This window comes from Portunus trituberculatus, chromosome 48 (genome assembly GCF_017591435.1).
Source record: "Portunus trituberculatus isolate SZX2019 chromosome 48, ASM1759143v1, whole genome shotgun sequence".
NCBI classification, from domain to species: Eukaryota; Metazoa; Arthropoda; class Malacostraca; order Decapoda; family Portunidae; genus Portunus; species Portunus trituberculatus.
In genome coordinates, this window is record NC_059302.1 from 14,467,011 (window position 1) to 14,482,030 (window position 15,020).

Here is a 15,020-nt window from a genome sequence, read left to right on the forward strand (position 1 = left end):
CAGTGTCCATCCTGACACTCCATCTGGCCCCAGTGCTTTTTTACATCCACCTTTCCAATAATTCTCAAATTTTTGTTTTTTCAACCATGATGCCTCTTAATCCTTCCTATGTCACTTGGGTCTTTGGTTCTATGAACTCTCCTTCTTTATGAAATACTAATTTAAAGCTCTCATTCATAAGTTCGCTCATTTCCTCCAGTGTTTCATATCCTATTTCCCTTAATTAACTTTGTGATGGTCTCTCTGTGTGTCATTTTTCCATTCTTATACGTACTTATAAAAAAAGCTTGGTTTCCTTTTCACATTTCTTCACTACATTCTTTTCAAAATTTCTCTCGTCCCTTCTTATCCTAATGTATTCGTTTCGTGCCTCTTTATACTGATTCCTATTTGCCCAAATCCGTTGCTTCCTTAAGTTCTTCCAAGTTGCATTTTTATATTTTTAGCTTTTGCACATATAGCAGTATACCACGTGTGATTTCTCTTTTTTTCTCTGTATTCAGGAACCTATCTCTTTACTCCCTCATTATACTTGTCTAGGAATATATCTGCTTTGCTTGAGGAGCCTTCTGCTTTGATGAGGACCCATCTGCTTTGCTGAGAAGCCCTCTGCTTTGCTTGAGGAGCCCTCTGCTTTGCTTGAGGAACCTTCTGCTTTGCTGTCCTGTCTCTATCACTGGTAGTTAGGAAATAGTATCAACAAACAGCCTAGTAAGGACCTCAGGGTTTGTTGCTGTTTGTCTTCCTTTGTATTCCTTTGTATATATATGTACTTCTTTTGAATTGTATTGCCTTGCATAATTTCCTTTCACTCAATATTACCAAAGTAGCATCTTAACCCTCTAGAATTTAACTTGGCATGGTTCTGTTTGTTTTGCTTCTGTCCCTCATTGCATTTTAAAATATCCTGATCCTCTAAATCAATTTCTAGGACCACATGATCACTTTTTCCCCTTGGGTTACGATATTTGATGTTTGGACAGTTTTTTTTTTTTTTTTTTTTTTTTTTTTTTTTTGTGTGTGTGTGTGTGTGTATTTACCTAGTTGTATTTACCTAGTTGTAGTTTTACAGGGCCTGGGCTTTATGCTCGTGTGGTCCCGTCTCCATATCTACACTTATCCAATTTTTCTTTAAAACTATGTACACTCTTTGCTGATACCACCTCCTCACTCAAACTGTTCCAAGTCTCAACACATCTTTGCGGAAAACTAAGATTTTTAACATCTCTCAGACATCGTCCCTTCCTTAGTTTCTTACTATGCGATCTTGTGCTTCTAAAGTCATATTCTTCTCTCAGGATCAGTTTCTCATTATCCACTTCATCCATTCCGTTAATCAATTTATAAACTTGTATCAGATCCCCTCTCTCTTCTCTGCTCCAAGGTTGGTAGATCCATTGCCTTTAGTCTCTCCTCATATGCCATCCCTTTAAATTCTGGAACCATTCTTGTAGCCATTTTTGTAGTCTCTAATTTTCTTATGTGTTTCTTTTATGGGAGTCCACACAACTCCTGCATATTCCAATCTAGGTCTTATTTTAGTACTTATCAATTTCTTCATCATTTCCTTGTCCATATAGTGAAATGCTACTCCAATATTCCTTAGCAAATTATACGTCTCTCTGAAAATTCTATCAATATGGCTAACCGATTGATTATTTTCTTCCATTGTCACTCCCAAGTCCTTTTCCTTTTTTACTTTTTCTAGTTCTACTCCATCTCCCATCTTATAGATTCCCACTGGTCGTCTTTCACTTTTTCCCATTTCCATGACATGGCTTTTGTCCACATTGAATTCCATCTCCCAATTTTTGCTCCATTTCCAGATCTTGTTTAAGTCTTCCTGTAGTATTTCACAATCCTCTTTTGTTTAATGACTCTGCACAGTTTCGCATCGTCCGCAAACAGATTTATGTAGCTGTTCACTCCTCTGGCATGTCATTTATATATACGAGAAAAGTATTGGTGCCAATACTGACCCCTGTGGCACTCCGCTGTCTACTGTTCTCCACTTGGACTTCATATCTTTAACTATCGTCCTTATTTCTCTCCCCTTAAGTAATTCTTCATCCATCTCAATGTGCTTCCTTTTAAGCCACCCTTCTCCTCTAACTTCCATAGTAATCTTTCATGTGGCACTTTATCAAAAGCCTTTTTAGATCTAAATAAATACAGTCAACCCATCCTCTCTCTCTTGTACTTTATCAACTATTCTAGAGTAGAAACTCAATAAATTTGTCACACATGACCGACCTTTTCTAAAACCAAATTGGCTATTTGATAATATTTTGTTGTCTTCAAGAAACTCGATCCATTGCTTCTTTATTACTTTTTCACACATCTTGCATATTACACTAGTTAGTGATACCGGCCTGTAATTTAAAGGTTCTTCCTTCCTTCCGCTCTTATATATGGGAACCACCTCAGCTCTTTTCCACTCCACTGGCACTGTTCCATTTTCTATTGAGCATTTTATGATGTTGTATATTGGACTTGCTAGTTCTTCCCTACATTCTTTCAGTATTCTGCCTGAGACTTCATCCGTCCCATTGCCTTTTCCTCATCCAATTCAGTCATCAACTTTTTATTTCAAGCTTGGTTACTTTAATCTCTTTCATATAGACAGTCTCTATTACCCTGTGGTCTTTCAAATTTGGATTCCTTAGTAAAGACCTCATGAAATTTACTATTTAACAGTTCTGCCATACTTTTGGGTCTTCCACCATTCCGTTTTCTCCTTTTAACCTTTCTATTGTTTCTTTTTGTCTTATTTTTCCATTTATGAATCTGTAGAACAATTTTGGTTGTTCCTTACATTTTTCGACAATGTCCTTTTCATAGTTCTTTTCTTCTTCCTTTCTCACCTTAGCATATTCATTTCTTGCTGTTTTGAAGTTTTCCTTATTTTCTGGATTTCTGTTTCTTCTCCACCTTTTCCATGCTCCATCTCGTTTCTCCTTTGCCCTAGCACATCTTGCATTAAACCAATCTTTCTTTCCTTCTTCTTTAGGTCTATATTTCGGAACATATTCCCTGACCCCAGTTTTGTATATTTCCAAAAATAAGTTATATTTCTCTTGAACCGTTAATGAGTTTTCCATCTCCTCCCAGTTTACGTTTTAAAATAGTTCTTGAGATTCTCAATATCAGCCTTTCTGTAATTTAATCGGTCTCCTTTGTATGATTCATCTCTATCTTCCTTTCCTTCTTCTATATCCATCTCTAATATTACATGGTCACTCTTTCCCAATGGGCACTTGTATCTTATATCATCGTTAATTGGTATATCCCTTGTAAAAACTAGGTCTAATCTTGCCGGCTCATCGTTTCCTCTGAATCTTGTGTTTTCCTTTACTCTTTGGACCATCAAATTATCTATCATTAGGTTCAGGAATCTATCTCCCCAGGCATCTTCCCCCATACCACTTTCATAATTTTCCCAGTCTACCTCCTTACAGTTGAAATCTCCTACCAATATCACTTTTCTCCTTTCCTTAATGATTCTTGTAAGACTCCTTATTGTGTCATCTATCATGTCTCTATATTCTTGGTTAGTCCATGAGTTTGTTTTGGTGGCACATATGTTCCAATGATTGTTAACTCCTTTTGTTAATATGCATCTTAACATACAGTATTTCTGATTTTCCTTCCCAAACTCCACTTGATTTACCACTATCTCCTTCCTTAACATCATCATGACTCCTCCTCCTCCTTTACCCACTCTGTCTCTCCTCCATATATTATACCTTTTATCTATGTCTATTTTTATTGCCTCATTTAACTTTGTTTCCACCAGGCATACAATATCTGGTTCTTCTTTCTTTATGTAATCTCTTAATTCTAATTTACTAGATAAAATCCCATCTATGTTTGTATACATCATTTTTAATCTCTTGTTCTTATCATTTTTAGTTAAACTTGCTCCATTCTTTTCTCTTCTTTCTCTTTTATATACCATTTCCTTATCCTGTCTCCTATAATTCTCCAAAAATGCCTTCTTCTCCTCCTCTGACCTTTCATTATTTTTTCTCTTGCTTCTGCCACCAGTTCATTGTGTCTCTTCCTTTCCTCCTCGTTTCTATTTTTCTTTATATATATATCTTTGCAACCTTCTGTTTCTCTGAGTTTTGTTTTTCTATATAGTACTTCTTCTGCTGCTGCTTGTGATTTTAGTAATATCTTAATTGGTCTCACTGTTCCTTCTTGATATGGTCCCATTCTATGGATTTCTTCTACTTCCTCTTCTAAGTTCTGTCTATCCTCGTCATTCAGATGTTTTAGTAGGTCTTTTACTGATTTCATTTCGTCTTTTTCCCTTCTTGGTCTATATTTAACATTTTTTTCTTTCAGTCCAAAAATAATTACACTCTTCTTTTCTTCCGCAATTTCTCTTACTAAATTTTCTTTTTTCTTGAGGACTCCTATCATTTTGCTTGTCATATTTTCATCTCTTTCTTTTAACTGTTCTTGAAATACTTCTTGAAATGATTCCTTGTCTTTCTTATCTTGGATTCTCCATGCTTGTACTTCTTTTTAATCACGTCTTGTACTCTTTCTTCTTCTTTGTTAACTAGATCTTTTAGCTTTTCTTTTTCTTTCTCGGCTTTACCGAGTCCTTCTTCCATCAATTTCTTATAGTTCGCTATTTGGACTTTTAATTCTTCATTTTCGGTTCTTAGCCTAGTTTCGTTTTCTTCCACTCTTTTATCCTTTCTTTCAATTTCTGGAGCTCTTTATCCTGTTCTTCATTCTCTTTCATTCCCATACTCTCCTTTATCAATTTATCTAATTTACGTTCGATAGTTAAGACTCTATCAAATAGTGAAGTTTGCGCCGTATCAAAGCCTTCAAATTCTCCTCCTCCCTCACCAACATTGTCATCATCAGCTTTCATTCTTTCCCTTGTCACATACCTGCATTTAGATGGAATATCTTTCTCACTCATTATTATTTAACACTGTATTCATGAAAAAAAAAAAATGAGTCCACACTTATCGCCCAGGCCACTGTAAACCCAAACAAAGATAGTGAAGATCAGCTGATTCTCGGGAGCGACGGTATTGCGTCCTTCCTCTACCGCGTCTCGTGTGTGTGTGTGTGTGTGTGTGTATTTACCTAGTTGTATTGTACAGGGTTTGAGCATGGCTCATAGTGTCCTGTCTCCATATCTCCATTTATCTAGTTTTTCTTTTAAGTTATGCACACTATGTGCTGTGAGTCCTGTGACAATTCCATTATCCAATGCATTCCATTTTTCCACAGTTCTGTGTAGAAAAACTTTTTTTCAATATCCTTCACACACTGCCTCATCCTGATCTTCTTTTCATGTCCTCTTCTCCTTCCATCTTCTTCCGTCAACAGCACCAGGTCTTCTTTGTTTATTTTTTCAATATCTTTTACTATCTTATACATTATGTATGTTATTAGGTCCCCGCGTTCTCTTCCTTCTTGTAAGGTTGGCAGTCCCGTTTCCTTCAGTCATTCTTCATATGTGAGGTCTTGTAATTCCGGCACCATCTTTGTAGCAATCTTCTGTATCCTTTCCAATTTTCTTGTATCCTTTTTAGAGCTCGGAGACCATACCACTGCTGCATATTCTAGCGTTGGGCGTATCGTGCTTGTGATGATTTTTTTTTCATTATATCTTTATCCATGTAATGAAATGCCACTCTTATATTAGTCAACATCTTATTATAAGATAGTCCAAATATCTTGCTTATGTATCAGGGCTCAAATTTTCTTGTATGATCACTCCAAGATCTTTTTCCTCTTTAGTCTTCATTATTTGTTCCTCTCCCATCAAATATAGGTAACTCGATTTACGTGATAGATGCATTCCAAGAAGCATTGCGTATATCAAAATTCGTGTAAAACAAACATGTAATTCTCATAAGAAACAATAGATAATAGGGGGGATACGGGATGTGGTCCAAAAAAAATTGTACAAAATACTCTATTTATTTGGATAAATTAACATGTTTTTATTATTTACCATTCTAAATACTAGAAGTGTATTTAGAGTAAAGAGAAAAGCAGGAAATAATAAGAGAAAGCAAAAAAATAATACGAGAAAACAACAAGGCAAAGAATACGTAAACAGATTTTCCTGTATGATCATTCCCAGATCTTTTTCCTCTTTAGTCTTCATTATTTGTTCCTCTCCCATCAAATAGTTTCATACTGGTCTTCTCTTACTCTTTCCTAGTTCCATTATATGACATTTCTTGGCATTAAACTCCAATTTCCACTTCCTGCTCCACTCATAGGTCTTGTTTATATCTTCATGCAACAGCAGACAGTCCTCTCTGGTTTTGATAACTCTTAGCAGCTTTGCATCATCAGCGAATAAATTTATATGTATAACTGTTTATCCCAATGTGAATGTCGTTTACATAAATCTGAAACATAATTGGGGCTAACACTGACCCTTGTAGCACTCCGCTAGTTACTTTACCCCAAGTTGAGTATCTATCTCTGATCACAGTTCTCATTTCTCTATCCTTCAAATAATCTCTTGTTCATTTGAGTAAAGTTCCTCGCAGTCCTCCTATGTTCTCTAGTTTCCAAAGTAGTCTTCCATGAGGGACTTTATTAAAAGTCTTTTTAATGTCCAGGTATACTGTATCTAGCCATCCATCTCTGTTTTCAAGTCCTGCAATGACTCTCGAGTAGAAACTTAACAAGTTTGATACACATGACCGCCCTGTCCTGAGCCCAAATTGTCAGTTCTATATAACTTGCTCCTCTTCTAGAAATTTAACCCATTTTCTTTGATAATTATTTCACATAACTTCCCCAAGACACTTGTAAGTGACACTGGTCTGTAGTTTAGTGGTTCAGTTGCCTTTCCTCCTGTAAATATTGGTATTACATTGGCTCTCTTCCATTCTAGTCCCTTCATTTATTGAACTTGTAATTATTTCCCAAATTTGATCTAGTAGTTGCTCTTTACATTCTTTTAATACCCAGCTTGATACACCATCTGGCCCCATTGCTTTTCTAACTTCCAACTGCAATCTCCTGTAATCCTTGGCAATCTCATGTCCTATTAGGTTCTGTGAAATTATCTTCTGCTGTGAACACCGTTTTGAAGCTCTCATTCATTATTTCACACATTTCCTTCTCTGTTTGGTATGTCTTCCCTCCTTTAATTATTTTTTCAATTGTTTCCTTATTCTTTGTTTTGCCTCTTATAAACTTGTAGAAAAGTTTGGGTTCATCTTTGCTTTTATTCCCTACATCTTTCTCAAAGTTTCTTTCTTCCTCTCTCCTTACTCTAATATATTATATTAATTTCTAGCATCTTTGTACTGCCGTCTGTTATAGTCATTTCCCTGCTTTATGAGTTTCTTCCACGCTTTATCTTTTGCCTTTTTGCTTGTATGCATCTAGCATTGTACCAAGCATGTATTTTTTTTTTTAACTCTATAAACAGGTACAAAGTTTTTTTTTACTCCTTCATTATATTTCTGTAAGAATGTGTCATATTTCCCTTGTGTGTGTGTGTGTGAAAACCAAATCTAACATTGATGGTTCTTCTTCCCTTCTATATCTTGTATAGTCCTTCACCCATTGATCCAATGTATTTACCATTGCCATTTGTAACTCTTCCTCCCCTGAACATCTAGCATGACTGTTTGTATCCATTTCTTGTTGACCTGGTGAAGCAATTGGTGGTGGAAAGCTGTAAGTAGCTGATTTGGTAGCCATAACAATACTGTACTACCATGAAAAGTCAAATAAGGAAATAAGTAGGGAACCAAAGTTTCAAAACAATCAGTGGAATGCTGAACAAAGTTAGATGAGAAAGGAATCAGTGAATAGGGAGAGATGAAAGATATCCTGCCATGGCCTTTCAATCATTAGAGAGATCGATGATTATTTCTTTTTAAATTACTTATTTGCTTCTTTTTATTTTTTTGTCAATAAACTAACTAAGCTATATAGAAATTTTATATTTAGGGAGGAAAACATAAAGGAATATATGTATTTTGAATATCTGGTTGTAGATATCATGTTATTTTAATTTATTATTTACATAGTAACAGCATACTTTTTTTGTCATTGTATTTGCAGTCTCCAGTGATATTGTTATAGTTTAGAATTGGGAAATGAACAATTATTGAATAAATGTGGATAGTAGAGGTGTGAGGCAGTAAACGAGGTGTGGTCAGCAGCTGTGCAGACAGGCAGCCAGTGTGAGGCACTCAGGGAGAGGTTGTGTGACACTTGTTTATGGTGAACTATGGTGGATTTGGAGTTCCAGCTTTACTGTGTTGAGCTATTGTTATTGTGTGATATGTTGTTCTATTATATCTATTTTCTGCTGAATAGTTATATGTTGGTTGTGGTTAAATTTTCTTTTGGATTTGGAGCTGTAGTGTTGCTTCTGTTTTATTTATTTATTTATATGGTTATTTTTCTTCTCTTTCCTTCTTTCTCACTAGTGTACTTTCCTGTAACAACTGTTATTTCTGCTGGGATAGAAAAATGTACTGTCTGGCACAATTTCCTTGTAAAACTGAAGCACTAATAGTTTTCTTGAATTTCCCCTGCTTTATATTGAAAAGTAGATGTTTTTTGTTATTAGATAAAAGTAACCCTGCTAGGAGGTTTTTCAATCACCAGTTATATGTTGCTACCTCTCTTGAACTTGGTAATTTGAACTCTACATATGTACAATCTTTTATTAAAAATTTTGCTGTGTTTTTGTTCCCAGCCTTGTGAGTGATGGCATGGGATGGCATCAATCGCTACCAGTGGCTGAGTGGAATCTCCTTGGCATTACTCTCAGCTGACCTAATACTCAATGCTCTCTTCCAAGTGTTCTCACACAACCACCTTTTGACACTCCTCATTTACATGTAAGTTAGAGAGTAACTTTACAGTTATAATATATTTCCTATTCATAAACCATTTTTAAAAGCTAGTTATAATACCTGAATTGATAACTTTTAAGTAGTATTAGTTTTTCTCCCTATGAGATTATTTCTATATTGGAGTCATGAGCATCTGCTGGTAAATACATGCCATTTCTTTTATATAAGATTTATAAAACTTGCAGATAATGTTTACTGATGCCATATTTATTGTTTACAGAATTCAAGATGTGTGTCTTGTATTTTCGCTTATTCTTCTGTGCCTTGCATTGTTCTCCACAACATACACTCAGGTTTTACTTATTACTTACACTAGTGTGTATTACAGTGGTGCACTAAGCTTTGAAGCATCTCAATTTATGAATTTGTATTTTGCAACAATCTCCAAATATTCTATAATTATGCAGGCTTAAAACAAAAACATGGAGTTAATAATTATTATTAGTATTAACTCTTTTCAATTGTTTACTTCATCAATATGTAATTTGTTTTGTTAGGTTATAGGTGTATTTTCATAGTCTGAGCCAGTATGACGTAACTCAATTTATGGAGTAAAAACAATTTGGATCTCATTTATGAAGATATCATCAAAGCAACTCCAGACTAATAGTATTAAGCTTTCTTGGGAACAATATGATGTCAGTTTTGTGGTCAGCGTGCAAATGAATTATCATCACTTTGTCAAAAATTACAGTGCTTTCTTCTGTGGTGTTTTTATACTTGGAAGTAAATGCTGTCATTTGTTCATATATTGGTTTATTTATTTATCAATATCTCTTTGGTAACGCTCCATGATATCAACCATAGATCGGCATTATTGCTATAGATTAATGCAATAATGATATTATGTTATTGGTTATATAATATCCGAAACAGGTTGATTTCTGGGAAATCGTATTTTCAGCAGGAAAGCAATAACTAAGGTAGCTCTGAGCAGCATCTTTAATGGGCCAAGCGTTTGACATTTCATCTTATGTCATCATCAGTGGTCTAAAATAAAATAAACGATAAAACAAATATAAGTATAAAGAATAAAGTAAAAATACAAAGAAATTACAATGGTAAAATTCACACTATCATAAGTGGGTATGCTGACAGAGTATTGTTGAGGATGGCTTTATCTTGGGAAAATATGCCAGATTCAGTATTCTTAAATTGTGTCTATTTTCCGCGACACGGACCACTGACTGAGATAAGGTTGAACCCAAGGCAGTGGTCCCGTGTCGGAAAATCTGCCAGAACCTGTAATAGACACCATTTTCCGCGATACTGACCACTGCCTCTATATTTCAACCCAATCAAGTAATCCCATCCTCAACAATACTCTGTCAGCATACCCACTTATGATAGTGTGAATTTTTACCATTGTAATTCTCTTTGTATTTTTACTTTATTCTTTTATACTTATATTTGTTTTATCGTTTTATTTTATTTTAGACCACTGATGATGACATAAGATGAAATGTCGAAACGTTTGGCCCATTAAAGATGCTGCTCGTAGCTACCTTATTTATTGCTTTCCTGCTGGTTATATAATAATAATTATATATTTTCAGTTTTTAAATTCATCAGTATCCCTGATGCTTGGTACCAAACTAACAATAATTGATAATTTAAGTTTTTGCAGCATGAGTATATTGCAGTTTTTAGCTTTCAAAATCAAATGTAGTTATTTTAAATAATTCATCTTATTGGTGAAGAGACAGGATAAACATTCAATTTAAAGTTTTCAAGATTTTTCCAAATTTGTTAAGAATAAAATAACCTTTAAAGATTTTGGTTTATCTAATTTTTTTTGTTTGAAATATCAATATTGTTATCACTAATATCAAGATTTTATATTTATTGGCTACTGCTTATTGGGTGATAAATTTATCGCCAGTTATCGATTGTTAGTTATAACTGATAAGATTATTGTTTTAATTTTATTGGTTATTGTAAGTCTTTTCATTATTTTCCCAGCTATGGTAATCAGATCTCTCTCTCTCTCTCTCTCTCTCTCTCTCTCTCTCTCTCTCTCTCTCTCTCTCTCTCTCTCTCTCTCTCTCTCTCTCTCTCTCTCTCTCTCTCTCTCTCTCTCTCTCTCTCTCTCTCTCTCTCTCTCTCTCTCTCTCTCTCTCTCTCTCTCTCTCTCTCTCTCTCTCTCTCTCTCTCTCTCTCTCTCTCTCTCTCTCTCTCTCTCTCTCTCTCTCTCTCTCTCTCTCTCTCTCTCTCTCTCTCTATATATATATATATATATATATATATATATATATATATTCTCTTGTAGGCATACTACAAGAAATGTCAAAACCTTTCAAACTCAAACTCTCCTCGTGACTTCTGGCATCTAGCCAAAAACATCTCAAATAACTTCACTTCTTCATCTTTCCCTCTTTTATTTCATCCTGATGGCACCACTGCCATCTCTTCTGTCTCTAAAGCTAAACTCTTTTCTCAAACCTTTGCTCACAACTCCACCTTGGACGATTCTGGGCTTGTCCCTCCCTCTCCTCCTCCCTCTGACTATTTCATGTCTACAATCAAAATTCTTGGTAATGATGTTTTCCGTGCCCTTTCTGGCCTAAATCCTCGGAAGGCGTATGGACCTGATGAGGTCCCTCCTATTGTGCTCAAAAGCTGTGCTTCTGTGCTTGCACCTTGCCTGGCCAAACTCTTCCAACTTTGTCTATTGACTTGTACCTTTCCTTCCTGCTGGAAGTTCGCCTACATTCAACCTGTTCCTAAAAAGGGTGACCGTTCTAACCCCTCAAACTACCGTCCTATGGCTTTAATCTCTTGCTTGTCTAAAGTTTTTTAATCTATCCTGAATAGGAAGATTCTCAAACATCTGTCACTTCACAATCTTCTGTCTGATCGCCAGTATGGCTTCCGTCAAGGTCGCTCTACTGGTGATCTTCTGGCTTTCCTTACTGAGTCTTGGTCATCCTCTTTTAGAGATTTCGGTGAAACTTTTGCTGTTAGACATATCAAAAGCTTTTGTTAGAGTCTGGCATAAAGCTTTGATTTCAAAACTGCCCTCCTATGGTTTCTATCCTTCTCTCTGCAACTTTATCTCAAGTTTCCTTTTCGACCACTCTATTGCTGCTGTGGTAGACGGCTACTGTTCTTCTCCTAAACCTATTAATAGTGGTGTTCCTCAGGGTTCTGTCCTGTCACCCACTCTCTTTCTATTATTCATTAATGACCTTTTTAACCAAACTTCTAGCCCTATCCACTCCTACGCTGATGATACCATCCTACATCTTTCCACGTTCTTTCAGAGACGTCCAACCCTTCAGGAAATCAACAGATCACGCGGGGATGCCACGGAACGCCTGACTTCTGATCTTTCTAAGATTTCCGATTGGGGCAGAGAAAATCTAGTAGTTTTCAGTGCCTCAAAAACTCAATTCCTCCATCTATCAACTCGACACAGCCTTCCAGACAACTATCCCTTCTTCTTCAATGACACTCAACTGTCTCCCTCTTCCACAATGAATATCCTCGGTCTGTCCTTTGCTCATAATCTTAACTTCACATCTCATCTCTTGCTAAAACAGCTTCTATGAAATTAGGTGTTCTGAGGCGTCTCCGACAGTTTTTCTCGCCCCTCCAACTGCTTACTCTGTATAAGGGCCTTATCCATCCCTGTATGGAGTACTCTTCGCATGTTTGGGGGGGTTCCAGTCTCACAGCTTTGCTTGATAGGGTGGAATCAAAGCTCTTCGTCTCATCAACTCCCTCCTCTAACTAACTGTCTTCAGTCTCTTTCTCACCGCCGAAATGTTGCATCCCTTTCTATATTTTATCGCTATTTTCATGGTAACTGTTCTACTGATCTTGCTAACTGCATGCCTCCCCTCCTCCTGCGGCCCCGCTGCACAAGGCTTTCTTCTTCCTCTCATCCCTATTCTGTCCAACTCTCTAATGCAAGAGTTAACCAGTACACTTAATCATTCATCCCTTTCACTGGTAAACTCTGGAACTCCCTCCCTGCATCTGTATTTCCGAATTCCTACAACTTGTCTTCTTTTAAGATAGAGGTATCGAGGCATTTGCTCCCCTAATTCTGGCTGACGGTTTTGGCACTTTTTGAACTCTGGAGAGCCAGCGCTCAAGTGGGCCTTTTTCTAACTTTCTTTTTTTTGCCCTTGGCTGGCCCTCTTCCCTACGTAAAAAAAAAAAAAAAAAAGTGAAGAGTTCCTTATAAACAAGAGTACTGGATCAGGTGAGCGGTGGGAGGAGCTAAGCTGTGGGCTGATTGGCTGGCGCATTTTCCGTGGTGTGATGACGCTTAGAGGATGGGAGAATTAGCAGGTTATTGGTTTGCACATTCATGGTGGGCTGTTTTTCATTGATATAGATGGCTTCAAAATACTGAAGGTGGTGTGGGTCACGTTCTCTGTCAATGACTTTCATGTTATTGTTGAGATCTTGGCGAGTTAGGCGACTGCAATGTTGTGTAGTGTAGTGATCCTTGATGGCTCCGCTTTCGAGATGGCAAGTAAGTCGTCTCGACAGTGTGGTCCGCATCATTCCAATGTAGGAGTGAGGCCTGCATTCCTCACTGTTGCAGGTAAATGACATGGTCTGCCATTGGTACCTTGATCTCTCATCAAATTTTCTGCCTCTTGTAAAACATCCTCAAATCCAAGGAAGTCCACATCATCATTATCCTCAGCACTGGGAGCGAGTCCTGGCATCAGTGGTGGTGGTGTGGCTGCAGTAGGAGTGCATATGAATCTTGTTATGAGAGTTTGCCATCTCTCATTCACTTTTTTTGAGTGCAAATCTGTATAATAAGGCATCACTTCATCCAGTTGATGCACCATTTCTGTTATGTGCACACTGCAGTTTTCATTTTCTGTAATGCACTCTTTAAAAGCGTCAACCCCAGCCAGTATTCTGCTCAGCTGCTGCATGGTGAGCTCACCAGGTGATGGAGCTTCCACTGCCTTGCCTTTGTTTTCATTCTCTAGAACATCCTCAATAGTTGCCACATCCATGATAACTTCAGGTGTCACCTCTTTAATCTCATCTGGCGTGACATTCTCAAAACCAGGAACACAACATTCAGCAGCAGCAGCTTCCATCAGGGAGACTGAGTGTGTCTGGACTTTGCCGCGCTCATCTGACACCAAGTGGGGCACTAAGGACCGCCAGGCATGACGCACTGTAGGCATGTTAATCTCATCCCAGGCCTTCAAGAGGAAGTCAATTGCATTCCTCACAGTAAATTCTCTCCAATATTGGTGGACAGAAATTGCTTTGGGGTTGGTGTATTGTTGGATAACAAGTTGATCTGTTTCCTCCACTTCAAGGGGTGGATGTTCATCCACATTGATGTCAGCATCCTGGTATTCCCTGTTTGCTTCCGCAATTATCTGGTGGATTTCTGCTCCACATTCAGTTTTCAGTCTAAAGTCCTCATAAACAAGCTTTTGATATATAGATTTGACATTGCCTATGAACTCTTGATCAAGTGGCTGAACAATAGATGTGGTTTTCGGTGGAAGGAAAACAATTTTAACGTTAGGGTGAAGATCAGTCAGGTAGTGGGGATGAGCAGGACAGTTGTCCATTATTAGCATCACATTAAATGTGATGCCTAACTGTTTACACTTCCAACGAGCATCAGGGACAAAACAATCAAGCAGCCAAGCCCTGCAGGTTGAGGAACTCATCCAACCATTTTTAGTCGTCATCCAATACAATGGCGCCTGACTCATATCTTTGAGATGCCTGTAGCACCTTGGATGCCTTGCTGTATGAATGATCAGTGGTTTCATTTTATGGGATCCAGTCAAGTTGCAACAAAATAAAATAGTCAACCTAGCCTTGTCAGCTTTCCTTCCTCTTGCCTTTTTTATTTGTTTTGCCACAAATGTTGACTTGGGAGGCATTTTGTACATTAAACCAGCCTCATCCATGTTGTAAATGCAGTCAGGATGAAAATTGCCTTCATCAATCATTTCTTTGAGGATGCTGGGAAATTCCTATGCTGCATTGGCATCGGCACTAGCCGTTTCACCTGAGTAGCAAAGTTTCCTTATTTCCTTGCGATTAACCCCTTCATGCCGGATGGTAGTGGTGGTAGTGCCGCGTGCCCGAGCGCGGGAAACTCGTGCAAGCTTGTCATACTTGTCGTCTTTGTGTATT

The 15,020-nt window shown here is 37.3% G+C and overlaps 1 protein-coding gene across 5 annotated transcripts in view; it reads left to right on the plus strand.

The window, feature by feature from the left end:
• The window catches only part of LOC123498631 (transmembrane protein 138-like), a 64,929-nt gene that overhangs the window by 3,927 nt on the left and 45,982 nt on the right, over positions 1-15,020 (plus strand). For all 5 annotated transcript variants that reach the window (XM_045245930.1, XM_045245929.1, XM_045245928.1 and 2 more), the window contains 2 exons: positions 8,720-8,864; positions 9,100-9,172. In XM_045245930.1, coding sequence (XP_045101865.1) covers positions 8,731-8,864; positions 9,100-9,172 — 207 coding nt within the window. In that variant the 5' untranslated portion in view covers positions 8,720-8,730. The remainder of the gene's footprint in view (positions 1-8,719; positions 8,865-9,099; positions 9,173-15,020) is intronic.